Here is a 21,171-nt window from a genome sequence, read left to right on the forward strand (position 1 = left end):
ACACTCAGCTGTCAGCATCTATCCACAGTATTATCTCAAAAAGGTTTACATTACACATGTAGCAAACATGCTGCAGATGGTGGTGTCTTAAACATGTTTCTGCTTTAAACATGATGAAAAAAACATGGATCATTTCCCAAAACCTCCTTCTCAGAAAGGACGGACTTTGATGCTAAAATTCACGACCTACCTCAGTGAAGAGAACAGACTTTTGCTTTCTGAAGATCAATACCTCAAACCCAGCACAAAGCTTCATCTTCCCACAAGAGTTTATAAGATATATAGAGGAAACCACTTCATAGATAATTTGGGAATACATGTGTAACAGAATAGTTAGCAGAAGGAACAAATCACTTCTCAAACAACGTTGGTCAAATATCACCTACCTCACCTGTAACAAAGTCTGCCATAATCACTCTGGTTCTATCAATCACCTAAAAACTTACAGAAATAGATTGGAAGCAAGTATCCTCAAGTATGAGGGACTCCTAATTTAACAATTAGATATGTTTCAATACGCTGGAAAGTTGCCACCAATGCTTTCAACTCAAAATTCTCCAATCCAACAAGTAAGCACAAAACTGAATGTTTAGTCATGATGGAATTGCCTGCAGACGCAGGAAGAGCAATCATAGTTCTTTTTCCAACCTTATCAGCATCTCGCAATTGAACTTAGGCAGAGTCTACCAATACCCGAAAATAATTTCCAATTTTAATCTAAGTTAGCATATAACTTTATATTGCCACATTAACAACTTCCTTTAATCACCAGCATCTCTTAAAGACTGGTCTTAGTTACTTTCTGTATTCAACCAATTTTGCAGTTGATACCTGCAGGAAAATTTCTCCACTGCAAGGACAGCATCCCAATAACAGCTCCAATTGACTTTCAGTGCGGACGGGATTCAGAGCAGGGCTAGGAACAGGGGCAAGTGTGCAGATGGAGTGTGATAGGGAACAATTATGCAGATAGTCAACAGCAGGTCCAGGAACGTGGGCAGATTTGTGACTCGGATCAGAAACTGAACGCAAGGGAAATAGTTGGGAACATGCGTAGGAGGGAGGGAGGGGATGTTAGGGCTGAAGGAAGGGGGCCTTTGAGAAGGTCAATTGTACCCAAAGTTTCATCCATTCTTTCTGTTGTACTATGACTGTAATTTTATTCTTAGAAAGCCTTTTACCTGTTTTAATTCCCAAGTCTTTTTTTGATTCCCTTGACTGAATCTTATATATGGATGAATAAACATCCTTGCCCAAATAAAATCCACTTACAAAAACTTAAAAAGAATAGAGATTTAGCTTTTCCAAACTTTGGGTTTTATTATTGGGCAGTCAATATATAAAACCTTTATGTTTTGGTTATATTATAATAACCATGAAGACTGTCCAATATGGATCTCTCTGGAATCTAATTCTGCAACAAAATAGTCTCTCATTTCTCTTCTTGAATCCTCACTTCCTAAACAAAATTAACTGACAATCTGGTGGTTAAACATATTTTGAGGATAATTATACAATTTAGAAAACATTTTGGATTAATAAGATTTTCTCTCTCTAGTCCTATTTTTTCTAATTATTTCTTTAAACATTCAATGATTGATGCAACTTTTAAAGATTGGTATAGATTGGGCATTAAATGTTTTAAAGGTTTATTTGTCAAAGGGAGTCTCGCTTTCTTTGAACAACTTTCAGTTAAATACGGTCTACCAAAAACTTAATTTTTTTCGTTAACTAGTTTAAATATTTTGTACGATCTCAATTACATACATTTCCTAAGAGATCTGATAAGAATTTAATTGTTATAATTTTTAATTTATAACCTTTTTATAATGGTTCAATATTTAATATTTATAACATGCCGTTGAGATTAAGAGAGGCTCTCTCAGATAAAATTTAAAAAGCCAGGGAACAGGACCAAGAGCTTTGAATTCCTGAAAAAAATTGGAATTTAATTTTCAAATTGGTTAATACCTCGTCTTTATGTGCCCACCACTCTCTCCTACAATTTAAAGTAGTCCATAAGGCTCACATGTCCAAAGTCAAATGATCTCATTTTTATGTTGATGTATTTCTTCATTGTAATAAATGCAACAATGGAGATGCTTGTGTTTTGGACATGCCAGAGTCTTGAGAAACATTGAATCAAAGTATTTCAAACTTCCTCTGCACTTTTTAAAGTTAATTTTAAACCAAATCCCTTAACTGCTTTATTTGGTATTGTTGGAGAGTGACATAACGTTAACGACATCTGAGATACATGCATTAGCTTTTTTTTCTCTTATGGCTAGGTGGGCAGTGTTGCTCAGATGGAGGGACATTACCTCACCTAATCATGCTCAATGGCTACATAATACCACGTCATACTTAAACTTACAGAAGATTAGATGCTCAATTTCCAATTTGAATTTAAATTTTCAAAACACTGTGGGTACACTTTTGAATTACTTTCACCATCTTTGATTTGCTTTGAAGATAGAAATATTGACTAATGAGATAATCTATCACTCTGAGAAGAACTCTTTTTTTTTGGCCAAACAACTTCTTTCTTGGTAGTAGGTTTAGATTTTCTTTCTTTTTTAAAGAATAAAATAATATAATAGCAATACAATACAATTTGTTTATAATATATCAGTACAATACAATCTGTTTACAATATGAAACAACTTGGATGAAATGATACAATTTAAGTGTAATGTATCATTTTGAATTTTAATATGTGAAATTTCAATGTTAATAAAAATATTGAAAAAGACAGAAAAGAAAGCTTAAGTACACATTTTTTTCTTTTGTTCATTGTGTTTAAAACTAATAACCATATAACAGTTTACAATGCAGAAACAGGCCATATCGGCCTTTCGAGTCTGCACCGGTTCACTTGAACGACTCCACTAGCTACCCCCTCCCACTCTCCGCCCATAACCCTCCAACCCCCCCCCCCCTCCAATCCATGTACACATTCAACCTTCTCCTAAATGACAGAAAGGACCCTACCGCAACTATCTCCTCTGGAAGATCATTCCATTCTGCCACCACTCTCTGCCTGAAGAAGCATCCCCTAACATTTCTCCTAAATTTTTGCCCCCTTACCCTTAACCCTCTTTTTCCAACTCCCATGCCCTCAGGGGAAAGAGTCTACTCACGTCTTGTCTATCTATTCCCTTCATAATTTTAAATACCTCTATCAAATTCCCTTTCAACCGTCTACGTTCCAATGAATAAAGTCCCAGTCTCCTTAATCTTTCTCTGTACTCTAGATGTTGTAAGTCAGGCAACACCTTTGTAAAACTTCTCTGCATCCTCTCCACCTTATCTATACCCTTCCTATAATTTGGAGACCAGAACTGAACAAAATAACCTGGCCTCATCAATGCCTTAAACAGTCACAGCATCACTTCCCAGCTCCTATACTCTATGCTATGATTTATAAAGACCAGCATACCATATGCCTTCTTCACCACCTTGTCAACATGGGAATCCACCTTCAAGGAACTCTGTACCATTACTCATTGCCCTCCCCTTAACTACATATGTCCGATTTTGGTTATTTTTTCCCGAAATGCAGCACCTCACACCAGTCTACATTAAATTCCATCTGCCATCTTTCAGCCCACTTTTTCAAACAAACCAAATCCTTCTGTAATCCAAGAAAACCTTCCTCACTATCAACCACTCCCCCTATTTTCATATCGTCTACATATTTGCTTACCCAGTTAAGCACCCCCTCCTCAAAATCATTAATATAAATGAAAAACATCAAGGGACCCAGCATTGAACCCTGAGGCACCCCGCTCGTCACAGGCTTCCATCCTGACAGTTGTCCACCATGACTCTCTGCTGTCTATCTTCCAGCCACCTTTGAACCCATCTCACTATCTCTCTATTAATCCCTAGTGACTGAACCTTCCTTACTAACCTTACATGCCAAACCTTATCAAAAGCCTTACTGAAATCCAAATAGATCACGACAACCACCTTAACTTCATCCATTTTTCTTGTCACCTCTTCAAAAAACTTAACAAGATTTGTCAAACATGATTTTCCCTTCACAAACCCATGCTGGGTGCCCCTGATCAATATTTGTACATACTATCTCGAAGAAAACCCTCCAAAATTTTCCCCAACACCGAAGTTAAACTTATTGGCCGATAATTACCTGGCCTGCACCTTGTGTCTTTTTTAAACAATGGAACTGCATTGTCAACCCTCCAATCCCGCGGCAAAATCACTGTCAGAGCCCCCGCTATTTGCTCCCTGACCTCCTTTAACGTCCTGGGAAAAATCCCATCAGGACCAGGAGACTTATCCACCTTTATTGATCCTAGAAGCTCCAAAACCCTCTCTTTACTAATCCCTAACCTTTCCATAACTAAGCCATTTGCCTCTCTTATCTCACATTGTCCAACATCCCTTTCCATCGTGAATACGTAAAAGAAAAAAATCATTCAATATCTCCCCCATCTGATACGGTTCCTCACATAGTCCATCATTCCCATTTTCCAGTAGACGTACTCTATCCTTAACCCTCCTTTTACTATTTGTATATCTGTAAAAACCCTTAGGATTCACTTTCACCTTATTAGCTATGGACACATCATACCTTCTTTTTGCCTTTCTAATTTCCCTCTTAAGGTTCTTTCTGCAATCTAAATAATGATCATATATCTCATCAACCTTTTTTTTCCTATATTTAGCATAGGCCTCACTCTTATCCCAAACCAACTTCCTAATTTTTCTAGAAAACCACGGCTCCTGGCCAGACTGGAACATAAAGATCCTGTACTCTCAAAATCTCACTCTTCAATACCTTCCAATTTTCCTCTACATCCTTTTTGGCAAAAAGATCAGCCCACACAACTCTCTGCAAATCCCTTCTCATTTCTTCAAATCTGGCCTTCCCCAATTCAAAGACCTTTGACTTCGAACCCAAACTATCCCTTTCCATAATTAAGGTAAAGCTAATGGACCCACGATCACTGGATCTGAAGTTCTCCCCAATGCTCACCTCCATCACCTGCCCTATTTCATTCCCTAACAACAGATCTAACACTGCTCCCCCTCTAGTTGGGATCTTCATATACTGCTGCAAAAAACAGTCCTGAACGCATTGTATAAACTCTAAGCCATCCTGCCCTCTCACTGAGCGTTTCCCAATCTATGTTAAGAAAATTAAAATCCCCAACCAGCGCCACCCTATTCCTACTGCACATCTCAGCTATTTCTTTGCTCTTTTAATTCCCTCTCCCCATTTGACGGCCTATAATATACCCCTATAATAGTAACCTTAAAAGTAAAATTTGTTTTAGTTTCACCAGTAGCCCTGTAAACTATATATTGAGAAGTTGTCAGTGTTGATTATCTTTTTAATTTAAAGATACATGCCCTTCCAGTCAACAAGGCCATGCCACCCAAATACACCAATTAGCCTTTAAAAGGAGGAACCCCATGTGAACACATGGAGAATATAGAAATTCCTTACAAACAGTGACAGATTTGAACCCAGATTGATGGTATGCAATAACATTGTGCTTATGTGCTCCCCTTTGTTACGAAGAAACAAAGCCTTTTCAATTTTGTTTGGGACTAAAGGGACTTTGTTAGCACTAACGAAGGAACAGCAATGGAAAATTCATCAGACAATGATAAATTCAAAATAATAATTTTTCTTAAATTATTAAAAACATAACATTTCTTACTTATTTCTAAAATTAACTAAATTTAACCCCATGATGCACAAATGTAAAAGTCCCACTCTGAAAAATCCATTTTTAAAACTTCAGCATAATTTTAGTCTTGCTTGAAGGTCTTAAATTTTCAGTTCAGAAATAATTATAAAGTGCTTTTAAAAAATCATACCTTCAGGCCTCGTTAAACTCACAACTCTTTCATTGAGTTGCCCTTGAGATATATTCTTCAAACAGAAGTGACCATCTTCCAAGCCACAAATTTATCTCCTATGAAAAGGATAATAAACGTCCTGACTTTCCAGGAGGTCAATTGGATAAAAACAGTCTTTCCAGGATGTCTATTTTTTTCTTCTCTTGAATGAAGACTTTGGAATCTGTTTTCCAAACAATGAGACTGTCCTCTTCATCTTAAAGAGACAGTCAGAAGTAAGCTTTCTCTTTTGAAATCTATTTATTCTGTGATCTCCTTTTGTAGAAGTAACACATTGGCAGCTTTCCCCCTTCTGTTAGGAGCAGGGCTGCTGGTCGGTTCTGCACCTTAACAGAACAGTGAGTTTCCTGAAGCTGACCTCTGTCTCCCATTTCAATAACATATTTTTGGCAAATTTCTCATGTCACATGGTATGTGACATAATTTCTGTCTTTGAAGTTCATAAGGTCTTTTTTGGAATATTTTATTTTTTTTCCCCAAAAATTTTACATAGTGAAATTTTAAATATACAATATATTAAATGTTTTCTCACAAACACAAGAAAAGCAAAAACAGTCCCTCCCTCTCTCCCATACACACATACAAATCCATTCGTCATCATAAGTATATAGAGTAGAGTTGAGGAAACTATGTTTTTGTATACATAATAGTTATTTTATACCCTTTTTCTTTCTATTACTGAATCTGGGCCCGTACGTTTTCAGATATGGTTGCCAGACCTTTACAAAAATGTCATATTTATTCTTTAAGTTATATTTGAATTTTTCTATAGGTATACACCTGTTCATTTCTGCAGTCCATTGTGCTATGAGTAGAGGGGAGTAAGACTTTCGAGTGATCACGATACATTTTTTGCTACCGCCAGTGCTATTTTTATGAGATTTGGTATTTAGTCAATTTGTCACTTATTTCCATGAAATTACCTAATAGTTATAGCTCCAGGTCATCCGTGAAGGCCACTCCTGTTATCCTGGTCAATTTTTCTGCTATTTCTTGCCAAAATAGTCTCACTTTTACACATGACCACGTGGCATTTAAAAGATTTCCTGTCTCAGACCCACAAATCTCTGAAATTTTGGCTTTTGATCTGTGTAACTTTTGTGGGGTAAGACAAAATGGGTTTAAAAAATTATACAGAATCATTCCTTATCTTGCATTTATAATTGATGCCATGCTGTGCTTACACCAATCTGACCAGTTTCTTTCTGTAATCACCACATCCAAGTCCAACTCCCATCTTTTCCCTTGTCCTCTGTAAGCATGGTTTTGCACTTTCACTTTAGAGAGCATAATACATTTTTGACATAAATGTATTCCCCCATTATGTTCAGTTTCACTAATTTCAGGTGGGGTCAACGTTGGACCCTATCTTTCTCCTAAGAACCATCTAAGCTGGAGAAAACAGAAAGAGGTTCCATTGGCCTCTCCGTATTTGTGTTTTAATTATTCAAAGGAAATAAGAGTTCCTTCCTTGTAACAGTCCTTAATATATCTTATAGCTGTGCCATACCACAAATTTAATATTTTATTGCCCATGTTCATAAGCAATAACACATTTTTATACAATGGTGCTTTTATTGATAACCTACTTTTTTTCTATAGATTCATTAATTTCTTGCCACGTTCTAATCATATGTATTAGAATGGGGTTATCCGTCTTTTACTTTAGTGATCCGAAACTCCATTTATCGATAAAGTCCTTTGCTTCCCCCTCCTCCATTGAGTACATTCCCATTTGAACACAAGACAGGGAGGGGTGGGGGTTGTCTTCAGTGAAGAAGGCTGCGAGAAATCTAGCCTGTGCAGCTAGGTAATATTTTTTGAAATCTGGAAGTCTCAGACCTCCCAGCACATAGTTCCATGTCAGTTTTTACAATGCAATTCTTGGTACCTTATTATTCCCTAGGAACTGTCTAATATGGATGTTTAGTATCTTAAAAAGGTTTTAGGTAATGGAATAGGCAGCAAATGAAAAAGGAATTTCAAACTTGACATAACTTTCATTTTGATGCATTTAATCCTTCCCACCAAAGTAATCAGTGTGTCTCTCCATTTCTGTAGGTCTCTTTCTATCTTTCCAAAAAGAGGAGCATAATTTAGTTTGTACAGATTTTAAGTTATTGTCAGTTGCTATTCTAAGATATTTTATTCCATCTATCTTCCATTTAATTTCTTCCTTTTAGGTATCTTTCATATTCAAAATTTGTTAATGGCATTAGCTCACTTTTATCCATATTCTTCCATATTTTTCCAGTGTTACTTGTAATTTTTCCAAAGATTTAGCCACTTCTGATAGATGCAATAGGACATCATTGGCGAAGAGACTGATTGTGTTCTTCTTGCCCAACTTTGAAGTCCTTTATATCCAGATCCCTCAATCGCCAAAATAACAAGCACTGGGGACAGGGTGCATCCCTGTCTATTCGATCTACTGAAGGGGAACACCGCCAACATCTGATTATTTGTTATTATTTTAACTTGTGGTTTATGGTATAAAGTTTTTATCTATATATAAATGTTCTGCCTATACCGAATTTTTTCAACATTTTCAATAAAAAAGCCCATTCCAAATGGTCTTCGACTAGGGAGGGTGTAATACTTGGATATCATTTAGATTTAGCCATGTGTATTATATTAAATAATGTTCCTAAATTATTTGAGGAATGCCTTCCTTTAACAAATCCTGTTTGGTTCGTATGTATCAGTTTTGGTAAGTATTATCCTATTAGCCCAATGATTTTGCTAATATCTAATAATCAGCATTTAACAGGGATATTGATCTGTATAATGAAGTTTTTTGTGGGTCCCTATTCTTTTTTTAGTGACACTAATAATTGCAGTTGAGAATGACTCCAGGAGGGTCTGTGTTTCCACTGCTTGGTCCAGGACCTCTATTAAAAGGGGCATTCATAATTCTTTGCATTGTCTATAAAACTCAAGTGGAAATCTATCCTCTCCTGTAGGGTGCCCAGGGCCTTTTCAATTTCATCCCTTATTAAGGGAGTATCTAATCCTATCCTTTCTCTCTCTTCTAGCCTTGGAAGTTCGACATTCAGCAAAAATTCTTCCATTTCATTCTCATCTCCTAGTAATTCTGATTTGTATAATTTTGTGTAATATTGTCTAAAAGTGCCGTTAATGTCTTTCTGCGTATATACTAGAGTGTCAGTTTCTGTTTTTATAGCATTTATCATTCTTGATGACTCCTCTGGTTTTAATCTGCCAAGCTAAAACTTTGTGCGCCCATTCACCCAACTCATAGTATTGTTTTTTAGTTTATAATATAGCTTTTTCTGTCCTACATGTTAGTATTGTATTTTATCTTAGCTTTTTATTCTCCAATAATCTGTATTCTTCTTGTTGTCCTATTCTTATTTTTTTAATTCTTTAATACCCTTCTCCAAACTCTTTACTTTTGCCATATGTTCCCTCTGAAGATTCTTTATATTTTGTTTCACAAAATATTTCTGTCTCTTCATAAATTTGCAGAAGTCTGTTCTTTTAGACAATGTAGTACTGAGACGCCATCTGTATACATTCTCTTGCTTTTCCATTGTTGCTATAGTTAATGTTAATGGAGAATGATCTGATAGAAGCCTCGCTAGATACTGTTTTGATCACTACTTTTTAATTGGGCAGACATTAAAAATAAGTTAATCCTTGTCTGTGAGTCATGCACCCTTGAGTAAAAAGAGTAGTCTCTCTCTGTGGGATTTAATGGCCTCCATGCATCAATAAGATTTAAATCTTTCATATATGAAATTGTGGTTTTTGTTGCTTTCACCCTTGTTATTGTTCCTGTTAATTTATCTAGTATTGGGTCCAAGCAGAAAATAAAGTCTCCTCCAACCAATATTATTTTGTTTTCCCTCTGCTGTTTTTAAGAAGATGTTTCATAAAGGCTTCCTCGTCATAATTCAGGGCAAAAATATTCATAAATGTCCATGCTTCTCTGTAAATTTTACAGTGTGCCATTACATACATTCTGGCTTGATCAATCAAGGTATCTTGTATTAACACTGGTGTACTTTTATTAATTAGAATAGCCACCCCTCTTGCCTTGGACGGAAGATGATATTATTTGTCCAACCCATCCTCTTTTTAATTCATCATGTTCCATTTGGTAAGATGTTTCCAGCAAAAAGATTATATCTACTTTTAATTTCTTTAAATATGCCGAGACCCTCTTCCTCTTCACCATCCCATTTATCCAATTTAATTCAGACTAATAAATGTTAGTGTTTTATCCAAACCATTTTTCACACAAATATTGTATAACAATAATATCTTCCCAATTTTCTAAATACTGTGGTAACATTTCCCTATTAAGACATTTCCAACACATACATTTCCCCTTTAAGAAACACACACACATCCCTAGTTCTGACAGTGACGTTGACAATAGTACCCAGAAGCCCGTGAAAAAGCCCGCAGGTTCTTCCGAAGAAGAAAGCCTCCCTTTGGCGCCATATTTTAAAATCGCTCTTCTCCCAACACCATCATCCCCCCCACTGCCAAGTCAGAGTTTCCACCTTGTTGCTTTCTTTACCTTTGTCTTTTCAGAGCTCTTCATATAAACCAATGTTTATTTTTCTTTCAACAGTGAAAACAAGATAGCTCAATACTATTAGTATAAATAAAGATGCGTCTTTCATTTGGTCCCATTTTGAAATGGTCTTTTCATCCCTTTCAGCTAGCAACTTCAATCTTTTCATAATCTTCTTAAAAATTCTTCCACTTCTTTATTGTTGAAAATTCGTCGATTGCCTTCTGAAACATCCACCTTCAGCATTGCTAGATAAATCATTAAATATTTAAAGTTTTTAGATTCCAGTTGTTTCTTTACCTCATCAAATTTCTTTCTTTGTTTGACCAAGGCAGGGCTGAAGTCCTGGAAAACCATTATTTTTATATTGTCCGTCACTAATGGGCCATTATTATCTTTTGAATATCATGTGCTTCTCCCAAGATCACATCTTTTTCCAGGTAACAAAGACTTATCAGGATTGGTCGTAGTGGCTGTTTCTTCTGGATCCAAGGGTCCAATGAGCCCTTTTAATTTGCAGCTTTGCATTTAACTTAATTTGTCCCAGCATTTGTGGGATCCATGTTTCAAAGAAACTCATCACGTCTTTTCCCTCCATTCCTTCTCTCAGTCCAATGATTCTTATATTGTTACATCTGCTAAAATTTTCCATATGGTCGATCTTGTCCATCAGTCCTTTTTCTGTGTCCCTTATTTTTGCTTTCTCTTCCAGTGCCTTCAGCCTGTCTTTTGTTTTCTCCAGCTCACCTCTAAATGAGTCATTCATTCACGTAAATCTTTCACAACTTCTTTAATTTCCATTACCTTCTCTGATCTCTCTCTCATCGCTGATTCTATACTCGTAAAATGACTACAGAAAATTTCCATCATGTTCAGGACGGTGGCTATATCCTGGCTAAGCTGTTACTTCAGTTTTTGTTCTCGGTCGTTTAGTACTTGTTTTATCCATTTTTGACAATAACAATCTGGTTTTTAAGCTTCTAAACTGTCTTTTTAATACTTTCTGTAGCGAGCACTTTCAAAACACTTCTGCTAACCTCATTAGCATGGGCATGCCCCAGTTCATCAGGTCTTTTGACACAAACGTCCGCAAAGCATTTCTGTCTACTTACTCACAGATCAAAGTAATTAACTTTGTTGAATGGTTCTCTTCTGATTACAGCCTGTCTGCCCACATGGACATAAAATGGCTGTGCGTTTACACAAGGGCTTCTCAGTCTCTTAAAAACTATCAGAAATCCTTTCAGCCTCTGGTTCTAACTTCAATCAGCAGCCATTTGTTAAAAATGCTAATGTGTTATCTTTGTGCCCCTGTAACCACCCAAAACTAACATTAAATCAAATCGAGATATAGTTTTAACATAAAACTAAGGATTAATCATCGCACATTCGTCACACCTTTAGTTGTTAATATGGCTCCAATATCCAGAGTTTTTACCATAATCCTTAAGGAGATGATCTTCATGGTTTTTCAAGTGTATTTGACAACAAAACACAAGTTCAATCAGCATAACTCAATTTGAATCAGCAAAACACCTTTTAATAACTATTGGAAAACAATCTAAAAAAAAATCATTAAATCTAACTCTTTAGGTAAAACTGGGTTCCAATCAAAAATATTCATACTTGTGTAGTGAACACACAATTTCCTGAGAATGTGCTACAATTATTTATGATAAGGAAAATATCTTGCTTAAATTACTAGAAGTAAAACATCGAATTTTATTGATTACAATGCTGACAATAATTGGTTATTGTCACAACTTCATTAATTTTCTTTTTAAATATACTTTTTTAATGCAGCCACAAAAGTAGCAAATGCTTCTCAGGTGTCAGGAAGAAAAAAAATCAAACTTAAACACAGACACTTCAGACAATAAAAGTTAATCTGATGGCTTTAACTAAGCCACCCTTCTCAGTTTAGAAATCTGTTTTACACCATTTGTGCACAATGCAAACTAGTCTCAACTTATTTCAAAACTCTGCACTGTTCATTACAATTTTCTTTTAAAAAATGTATGATTTTATAAGTCTTCCACTTTAGATTAAATTTCCATTTAGCAAAAATGTATTTGCATACACGCTACAAACTGTTCTTTTATTCTTTTTAAAACAGTTAAAACTTTGCATGGTATCAATGCTACAATAAATTATGATCCAGCCTTTTAATAATAACACTGAACAGTTAGTCTGTTCTGTAGCACCGACAACCTCACCTTGAAGGACATAAATTTCATTGAAGTTACATAATGAAAAAAATCTAATTATTTTTGATTTATGCAGTTCAGTTCATGCTCTCAAAAGTAATCTCAGTTTGACTATCCAAGATTGTTGACAAAAGAAAAATTAAATATTGCACACTGACAACCAGACATTTTTGGCAAAGTCAAATGACAGATATATGTACCACAGTACAGCACTAATTTTTACTGTTGGCCTTCTTCATTAAGCATCCACTAATGTCACACTACATTGTACTAAATGAAAAACTGTTGGACATAATTCACTTCGTGTTGAGTTTGCTCATCTATTGGAATGGCAACTGGAATTCAGTCCCAGCTTGGACTACCAAGAAAATACAGCCCATCTCCAATTTGGCAGAAACATTGAGAACAGAAGGCACCTTCCTTCTGTTCACATTTACAGTCTTGACTAACACAAAAAGTATGTTGGTGCGAAATGACTGAGATCAAAAGGAACTTCTTGGAAACACCTTCAGTATGTAACATCAAGCAAGTTTCATTCAGAATGGTGTGGCCAACATGGAAAGACAAAAAGTATGGAAGATGGTAAGTTAATCGCAGGAATTCTATGTGGGAAGAGAAGAATTTTTATCCTGCAACACTTGATCGACAGATGATCATGCACGTTAAGTATCTAAAATATTTTTGCAGCAGAAACAAATTTACAAAGATAATATTCAAAACATCCATCAACATTTCACAGTAACAATGCTCTGGGTATAATTATGTTTACTTACAAACTTCCTTTTCTTGGCAAACTTAATTCTTTCTGCAAGAAAAAAAAGGAAATTATTGCAAAAATAAGTGGTTAATGTATTCTGTTTCAGTACAATTCAAAATGGTGACAAGTTGTATCAACAAAACTGTAGCCTGTTATGAGAATATAGATGGCCAATAAATTCCTTTAACTACTTGTAAATCACATAAAAGCAAGCATCACAAGAAAACAAATAGTTTCCATAGGAATAATTAATCAGATTTGCCCATTTTAACAACTTGTTTCATTAACACCAAATTATTCTCTCAATTTTGAATTAGCAATGCCACAACTTCACTTGTATGAATATCATAATATTTTCTGCATGCCCATGTAAACTTTATCATTTATGTCCAAAAGAATCAACACCATTTTCCTGAAAGAAAACCAAAACTTACTATAAAACAGGAAATCACATAATCCAACCTTAAAAATCACACTAATAAACTTAGCAACAAAAAAAATCATGAAAAATGAATACATTGATAAAATTTTCTTCTCAGGTTGCATTCAGAGACAAGAGAGGAATACAAACACTCTTTTAATAGCTTACAATCAATGGCCAGGAGATGCAATGGTCCTCAGGTGAATCTGAGGTAAGGCAGGGAGCCCAGGGTCTATACTGGGGTAAGTGAGGGAGGAGCCAGCCACCTGAACAATACATAGGCAATGAATTCCAATTCACTGCACAGGAGTTATTTTCAACTCTTCTTGAGATGGCATTGATGGGTGAGGGGGTAGGCAAGTTCAGACAAGTTTCAAGGATTTGAATCAATGATGAAGAACATTTGAGCAAATTTAGACTACAAATAATAGGTTTATTAAACCAGGACTCAACTACGTTAAAATAAAAGAAGAAAATAGTTCATACTCATAGAAGTACAAATGCACCAACATGGTAATAAATCACATATGATTCAATGACATAATGAGCTTCATGTGCTTATGTTGCCCATCAGGAGTTCCACATTTAACAATGATATTCTGAGGAGCACAAGGGATCTTGACCAGTCCAAGTAGAAATCCAATGCGTTGCCTTACAGTCCCCACACCTTGATAGTGAAAACTGCAGAGAAGAGCCTGCTTTTCTCCTACTCTCTCCAGATATTTATCAATCACAGCAAAACTAACCAGATAGGAAAAGATTTATGCATCACAAGCTGTTCAGCTCCCAATTACATTGGTTTTATGTTCTATGCCTCAAGGCCTCAAGTGCTTCATCAAACTGGCCTATATAATTCAGGCAATCTGTTGTTTTCTTTTCAAGGCCTAAATTCTTCAAGCTAATAAATCCATTAGAGTTGCCATTAACCCTTCCTTAACAAAGGATAGATAAAGTAGAGAGTAAAAAAAAATGTCTTTTTCCCCACAGTAGAAATGTCAAATGGAGATGCAAGGTAAAGCAGATTCTAGAATCTGGAGCATTAAACAAGACATCAAAAGTTGCTCAGTGGTTGGTGCCTGGAACGTGATGCCAGAGGAGATGGTAGAAGCAGATACAATAGCAATATATAAGAGCATTAGGCCCTTTCATACAGTCAAAAAAACCTAAGGCTAAAGGCAGAGGTTCTCCATGTTGCCTCCATGAATGCGCGCTGGCCGCCTCCAAAACGCCAACTGCAATCCCTCTTGGGGGAAGGGTCGGCAGTGGAGTGCTGTGCTCCGTCACCCTGCACGAGTGCACTGCTGCTCCAAACGGCTGGCTAGAGGTGGGCTAATGATCTTGCAGTGACACCGTCAGCCCACGACCCACCTCACTCACCCCTCAGGGCAGGGGGGGCAGCGGGGGCTGTCAGGGCAGGGGCGGTCGATGCAGGCCGTGACACTTCGGCACCTCATTGGGCTGCTTTAACCTTTGGGGCTGCTCGTCACCACCAGCAGCTTAATACACGGCAGAGCAATGGCCACTTTCCCTACCCATAATCCCCCACCAGCTGAAACCATTCTGGGAAACGCAGAGCGGTTCCAGCTGCATGGGGGATTACGGGTAGGGAAGTTTGCCATTGCTCTGCCGCCTATTTCTGATGTGCAACACTTCAGCAAGTCACCCTGCCTACAGCGGCCCCGGGCAATGCACCAATGTGCCACTCTGCATAAAAACAGCACTGGAGCAATCTTTTCAGGCTGCTCCATGAACAGGTAAGTTTAAAAATTTTATCTGTCTCTGCAGTTGGCCTCGAAGCGGAGACTCAGCATGAAAACACCGATTTAGGCAGGAACTTGAACAGACAGGGAGTGAAGGGACATAGTTCACAAGCAGTTTAATTTGGCATTGAGGTCAGCACAGACATTATGGACTGAAAGACCTGTTTCTGTGTTGTACTGCTCCACATTGATTAAAATCTCTCATTAAAACATTTAAATAATTTTTTTGTTTCTTATGCCACACCACTGCGCACTCCCACATCCCCTGATGATTCTCTGTTGTCAGTATCTGAAGATAACCTGCAGGCTGTCTTCGGGAGACCAACTCCAAGGAAAGCACCAGGTTGGAACAGAGTATACAGCCGAGTACTGAAAACCTGTGCTGACCAATTGGATCATGTATTCATAGACATGTTCAACATCTCACTCTGGTACGGTATGGTACCCAACTGTTTCAAACAGACTTCCATTGTACAAGTGCTCAAGGAAAATGTGGTAACAACTATCAACCAGTGGCGCTCACATCTACAGTGAAGTGTTTTGAGAGGCAAGTGTTGAAACAAATCAGCTCTTGTGTGAGCACCAACGAGGATCCTTTCTAATTTGCCTACCACAGAAACAAGTCTATGGCAGATGCCATCACAGGGCTCTACACAAAACTCTGGAACACCTGGACTGCAAAGATGCATACATCAAGATGCTCTTTATTGACTACTGCTTGGTATTCAAAACCATCACTGCCTCAAAACTAATCAGCAAACTCCAAGACCTGGACCTCAATACCCCAATAGTTAATTGGTTCCCAGATTTCCTCACCTCCAGACTTCAATCAGTGCAGATTGGCAAGAACACCTTTTCACAATATCCATTTGCACCTGAGCACCACAGGGCTACGTACTTAGTCCCCTGCTTGGCTCGCTTTACAACTACCACTGTGTGGCTCTAATAATGATTCTACTGTTGTAGGCTGTATAAAAAGTGGTAATGAATTAGCTTAGGGGAGGGCAATTGAAGACTTGACTGAATTGCTCTCAACGTCACCAAAACCAAGGAGCTGATTGTGGGCATTAGTAAATTAAAACCAGAGCTTCATGATCTAATGACCGACCATTAGGGGATCAAAAGTGAAATTCCTGGGACTCACCGTCTCAGAGGACCTTTCCTGAACCCATCACACCAATGCCATTGTGAAGAAAGCACATCGGTGCCTCTACTTGCTCAGGAGTTTGCAGAGGTTGAGTTTGTCATCGGAAACCTTAGCAAACTTCTACAGATGTGTAGGTGGAAAGTGCACTAACTAACCTGCTGCATCACAGCCTGTTGTGGAGGCACCAGTATCTCGAGGCAGAAAACACTGCAAAAGGTAGTGAACACAGCCCAGTTGATCACAGGTAAGACTCTCCACACCATCGAAAACATCGACTTGGAACACTGCCATCAGATCGCAGCAGCAATCATCACGGATCCACACTACCCAGTCTTGCTCTGTTCTCAGAAATGCCATCAGGAAAAAAATAGTACAGGTGCCTCAAGGCTCATACCTCCAGGTTCAGGAATAGCTGCTGTCCTTCAATCATCTGACTCCAGAACAGCAGACTCATCAAGACACTCATTTAAAGTCTCTTGCTTTCCTCATTATTTATTACTGAATATTTATTTTCTGTATTTGCACAGTCAGTTTACATTTCTTTTATTTGTATACATTTCTTTCTTCTTGAGAACAGTTTCCAGTCACTGGTTATGTCCCACAGCAAAAAGAATCTGAGGGATGCATGTGATATCGTGTATGTAGTACTCTGACGATAAATTTGAACCCCGAACTTTGAACAATGTGGTTATTTTTATTCTGAGTATTCTTTTGGGAAAAAATGCACCATCATTGAACAATACTAAAGTCTGCTCAATGCAAACCTTGTGTCCATTAAATCAATTCAGAGTTTATACCAGTAGGGGGCAAGAAGCACACAACAATAAATTTAACAACAGAGAATAAGCATAACAAAAATTATTTTTGCTCCAGATTGCAGAGGATGTGAAACAAATTAAGCAAAGATCCATTTAAATGGTAAGTGGATTGTGTCCACCCCTAATGTTTAAATGAAGGTATTCCAATTTAATGAACAACACTCACTCCAATCTTTCTTTCACCTTCAATATGACTCCTTTTCCCAAAAATCCCAAGACCCCTTAATCACTAGCTCCACCACCCTAACTCACCCCACTCTCAAGTCCCCTTTCAACAACTCCCAATCCAATGATCCAAATGCCACCAGATTTTCCCAGCCAGCGCCACACCAGCTTCTGCAGGTATTCTCATTTATCCACACAGCACTTGGGACCTTATACTCTTGAAAAAACTGTTGATGATCCGTTACACAATACTGGTGTGCCTGCAATCCCTTCCCCCTCCGCAAGATTTCTTGGACCCAGGCTTGCTACAATCATGAATTCAATACTGGTTTGTGCACCAATGCAGAACCTGCATTTGTTTTTTTGCTTGTGCATAATTGAGACAATAAGAAATAGTAATACAGTTCAGATATCACATATGGAAATGCTAAACTAGACTCTCATCAAATCCACCAGATCTTGCCATTGTTCCAAGAGGAATTGATCTTTTGAAGCAGAGTGCAATATACTGTTGAAGCATTTTAGCTCCTGTCTAAGAAGTGACATGGATCAGTTTCATTATGCCAATCATCGCAACAGGTCTACAGTGGATGGCATCTCACTAAACTCATTCAAATTGTCATGTAAAATGGGGTTAACCAGGCAATTTGCACAGTTAGTGACCCAGCTATGTGGCAATTTGAAAGTGTCCAACCAGGTCAACCCAGTTAGAACCCAATCAGGACCCTGGCCTAACTCAGAGGTGATCAGGGAACACAGTAAAACTTACCCAGGTGTCCTGGTCCCGTAGTTTGAAAGGGTAAATGGCTGACCCAGTTACTCTGGTGACATCACCGCTTGCATCAGAGGGATACCTCTGGTTGAGGTTTTGCCACTGCTGCGAGGGTGGGGGGGGGGGTGGGGGAAGAGAGGACACTGCCGCGATCGGGGGAGGAAGAGAGGCCGCTGCTGCGATTGGGGGTGGGAGAGAGGCTGCCGCGATGGGGGGAGGGGAGGGAGAGAGGGGGGAGAAGAGGTCACTGCCATGATCATGGGGAAAGTAGGGATCCATTTCATGCTGCTGCTTTGAACACCGCTCCACGGCAACTGCTCAATGCGGGAGTGCAGGAGCAATGGCCGTCTTCTTTACCCATAATCCCACAGCACCAGAGTGTTCTACCATGGGGGATTATGGGTAAAGAAGACGGCCATTGCTCCTGCACTCCCGCATTGAGCCATCACGGTAGGTTTGTTTTCGATTTGAAAGGTGGATCCTGCACCCTAGACTCAGTAATCGCACCCTGGTCCCAGGAGGGCTACACGGGTGCTGCAGTTTGAAAGGGCCAACTAGCTCAACACAAACCTTGGAACACCTGTACAGCAAAGATGCATACATCAGGATGCTCTTTATCGACAACAGTTCAGCATTTAACACCATCATCCTCTCAAAACTGACCATCAAACTCCAAGACCTGGGACTCAACATCCCACTGTGTTATTGGATCCTTGCTTTCCTCACCTACAGACCACAATCAGCAAGAATTGAGTTACAGAAAATTACACAATACTGGTGTGCCTCCAATCCCTTCCCCCTCCGCAAGATTTCTTGGACCCAGGCTTGCTACAATCATGAATTCAATCCACAACCACCGTTAGTACCAGAGCACCACAGGGCTGTGTCTTTAGCCCCCTGTTCAACAGCAAAAACAGTGTGGCTCAGTACGATAACACCATCTACAAATTCAGTGACGATATCGCGGTAGTGGATTATATAAAAAGAGACAATGAATCAGCATACAAGGAGAAGATTGAAAATGGCAGAATGTGCATCAACAATAACCTCACACTCAATGTCACTAAAAGCAAGGAGCTGATTGTTGAATTCAGGACAGGAAAACAAAATGCATATGATCCAGTGACCATTGAGGCAGAGGGTGAGAAAAATTTAAGTTCTTGGGAGTCACTATCTCAGAGGATCTTTCCTGGAGCCAACATACTAATGGCATCATGAAGAAAGCACATCAGTGCCTTTACTTCCTCAAGAGTTTGCGGAGATTTGGTTTGACTTCAGAAACTCTGGCAAATTTCTGCAGTAGACAGTGTTAATAGGCTGCAGCAAGGTCTGGTATGGGGACACCAATACCCCCCAAGTGAAAAGCCCTGAAAAGGGTAGTGGAAGTAGCTCAGGACATCACAGACAAACCCCTTCTCAACATCATCAGGAATGCTACCACTGGAGAGCTGCAATAATCCTCAAGGATCCACACCACCCACCTGCTCTGTTCTCACTGCTACCGTCAGGAAAGAGGTATAGGTAACACAAGACTCGCACCACCAGGTTTACTACCCCTCCACCATTAGACTCCTCAGAAACAAACTCAGGGACTAATTTAAGGACTCTTACTTTTATATTTTGTTTTTTTTTCTCCTGTCTATATTGCAGAGTTGTTTACATTTGTTTATTTTTTTTTACATGTGTCCATTGTGTCGTTTTTTTTGGACCATCAATAAATGTTAATTCTGCCTCGCCTGCAGGAAAAAGAATCTCAGGACTGTAGGTGATGCCATGTGTGTGCTCTGACAATAAATAACCATATACAGCACAGAACATGCCAGTTTGGCCCTACTAGTCCATGCCAGAACAAATCCCCCACCCTCCTAGTCCCACTGACCAGCACCTGGTCCATACCCCTCCAATCCTCTCCCCTCCATGTAATTATCCAGTCTTTCCTTAAATGTAAATAACGTCCTTGCTTCAACCACCTCTGCCGGAAGCTTATTCCACATCCCAACCACCCTTTGCGTGAAGAAATTTCCCCTCATGTTCCCCTTATAATTTTCCCCCTTCAATCTCAAACCATGGCCTCTGGTTTGAATATCCCCCACTCTTAATTGAAAAAGCTTATCCACGTTGACTCTGTCCCTTTTAAAATCTTGAACACCTCCATCAAATCCCCCCTCAATCTTCTACGCTCCAGAGAAAAAAAGCCCCAGGCTGCTCAACCTTTTTCTGTAACTCAAACCCTGACATCCTGTCAACATTCTTGTGAACCTTAAATTTTAAATTTAAAATCTTAAATTTTAAATCTTAATTATAATGATACCAGTGATATTTTAACACCTTGGTAAATGATACTTGCTAACACAGAGATCGACAATTATATATTGTTAGATTGCTACATATATATAATGCAGCAATCTAATTATAAACATGAATATACACATTTTTATGTGCATGTTTGTTTGTGTGTATTATATATATATATATATTACACACACACACATATATACATACACACACACACATATATATATATATAAATATCTATAAATAAATATATATATAGAGAGATATATATTCTCTAGCAGGATACTCAATGTTGCCTGGGAAATAAATACTCAGTTATTATCTGAATGTACATTGATGGACAGCACTGTAACTAATTGAGGTGTCCCTGGTGCAAGTTCAAATTTAT

General features: G+C 38.3%; 1 protein-coding gene across 4 annotated transcripts in view; it reads right to left on the minus strand.

The window, feature by feature from the left end:
• mast2 (microtubule associated serine/threonine kinase 2) overlaps positions 1-21,171 on the minus strand; it is a 416,446-nt gene that overhangs the window by 240,311 nt on the left and 154,964 nt on the right. For all 4 annotated transcript variants that reach the window (XM_069938760.1, XM_069938759.1, XM_069938762.1 and 1 more), the window contains one exon: positions 13,422-13,453. In XM_069938760.1, coding sequence (XP_069794861.1) covers positions 13,422-13,453 — 32 coding nt within the window. The remainder of the gene's footprint in view (positions 1-13,421; positions 13,454-21,171) is intronic.

This window comes from Narcine bancroftii, chromosome 5, assembly GCF_036971445.1.
Source record: "Narcine bancroftii isolate sNarBan1 chromosome 5, sNarBan1.hap1, whole genome shotgun sequence".
NCBI classification, from domain to species: domain Eukaryota; kingdom Metazoa; phylum Chordata; class Chondrichthyes; order Torpediniformes; family Narcinidae; genus Narcine; species Narcine bancroftii.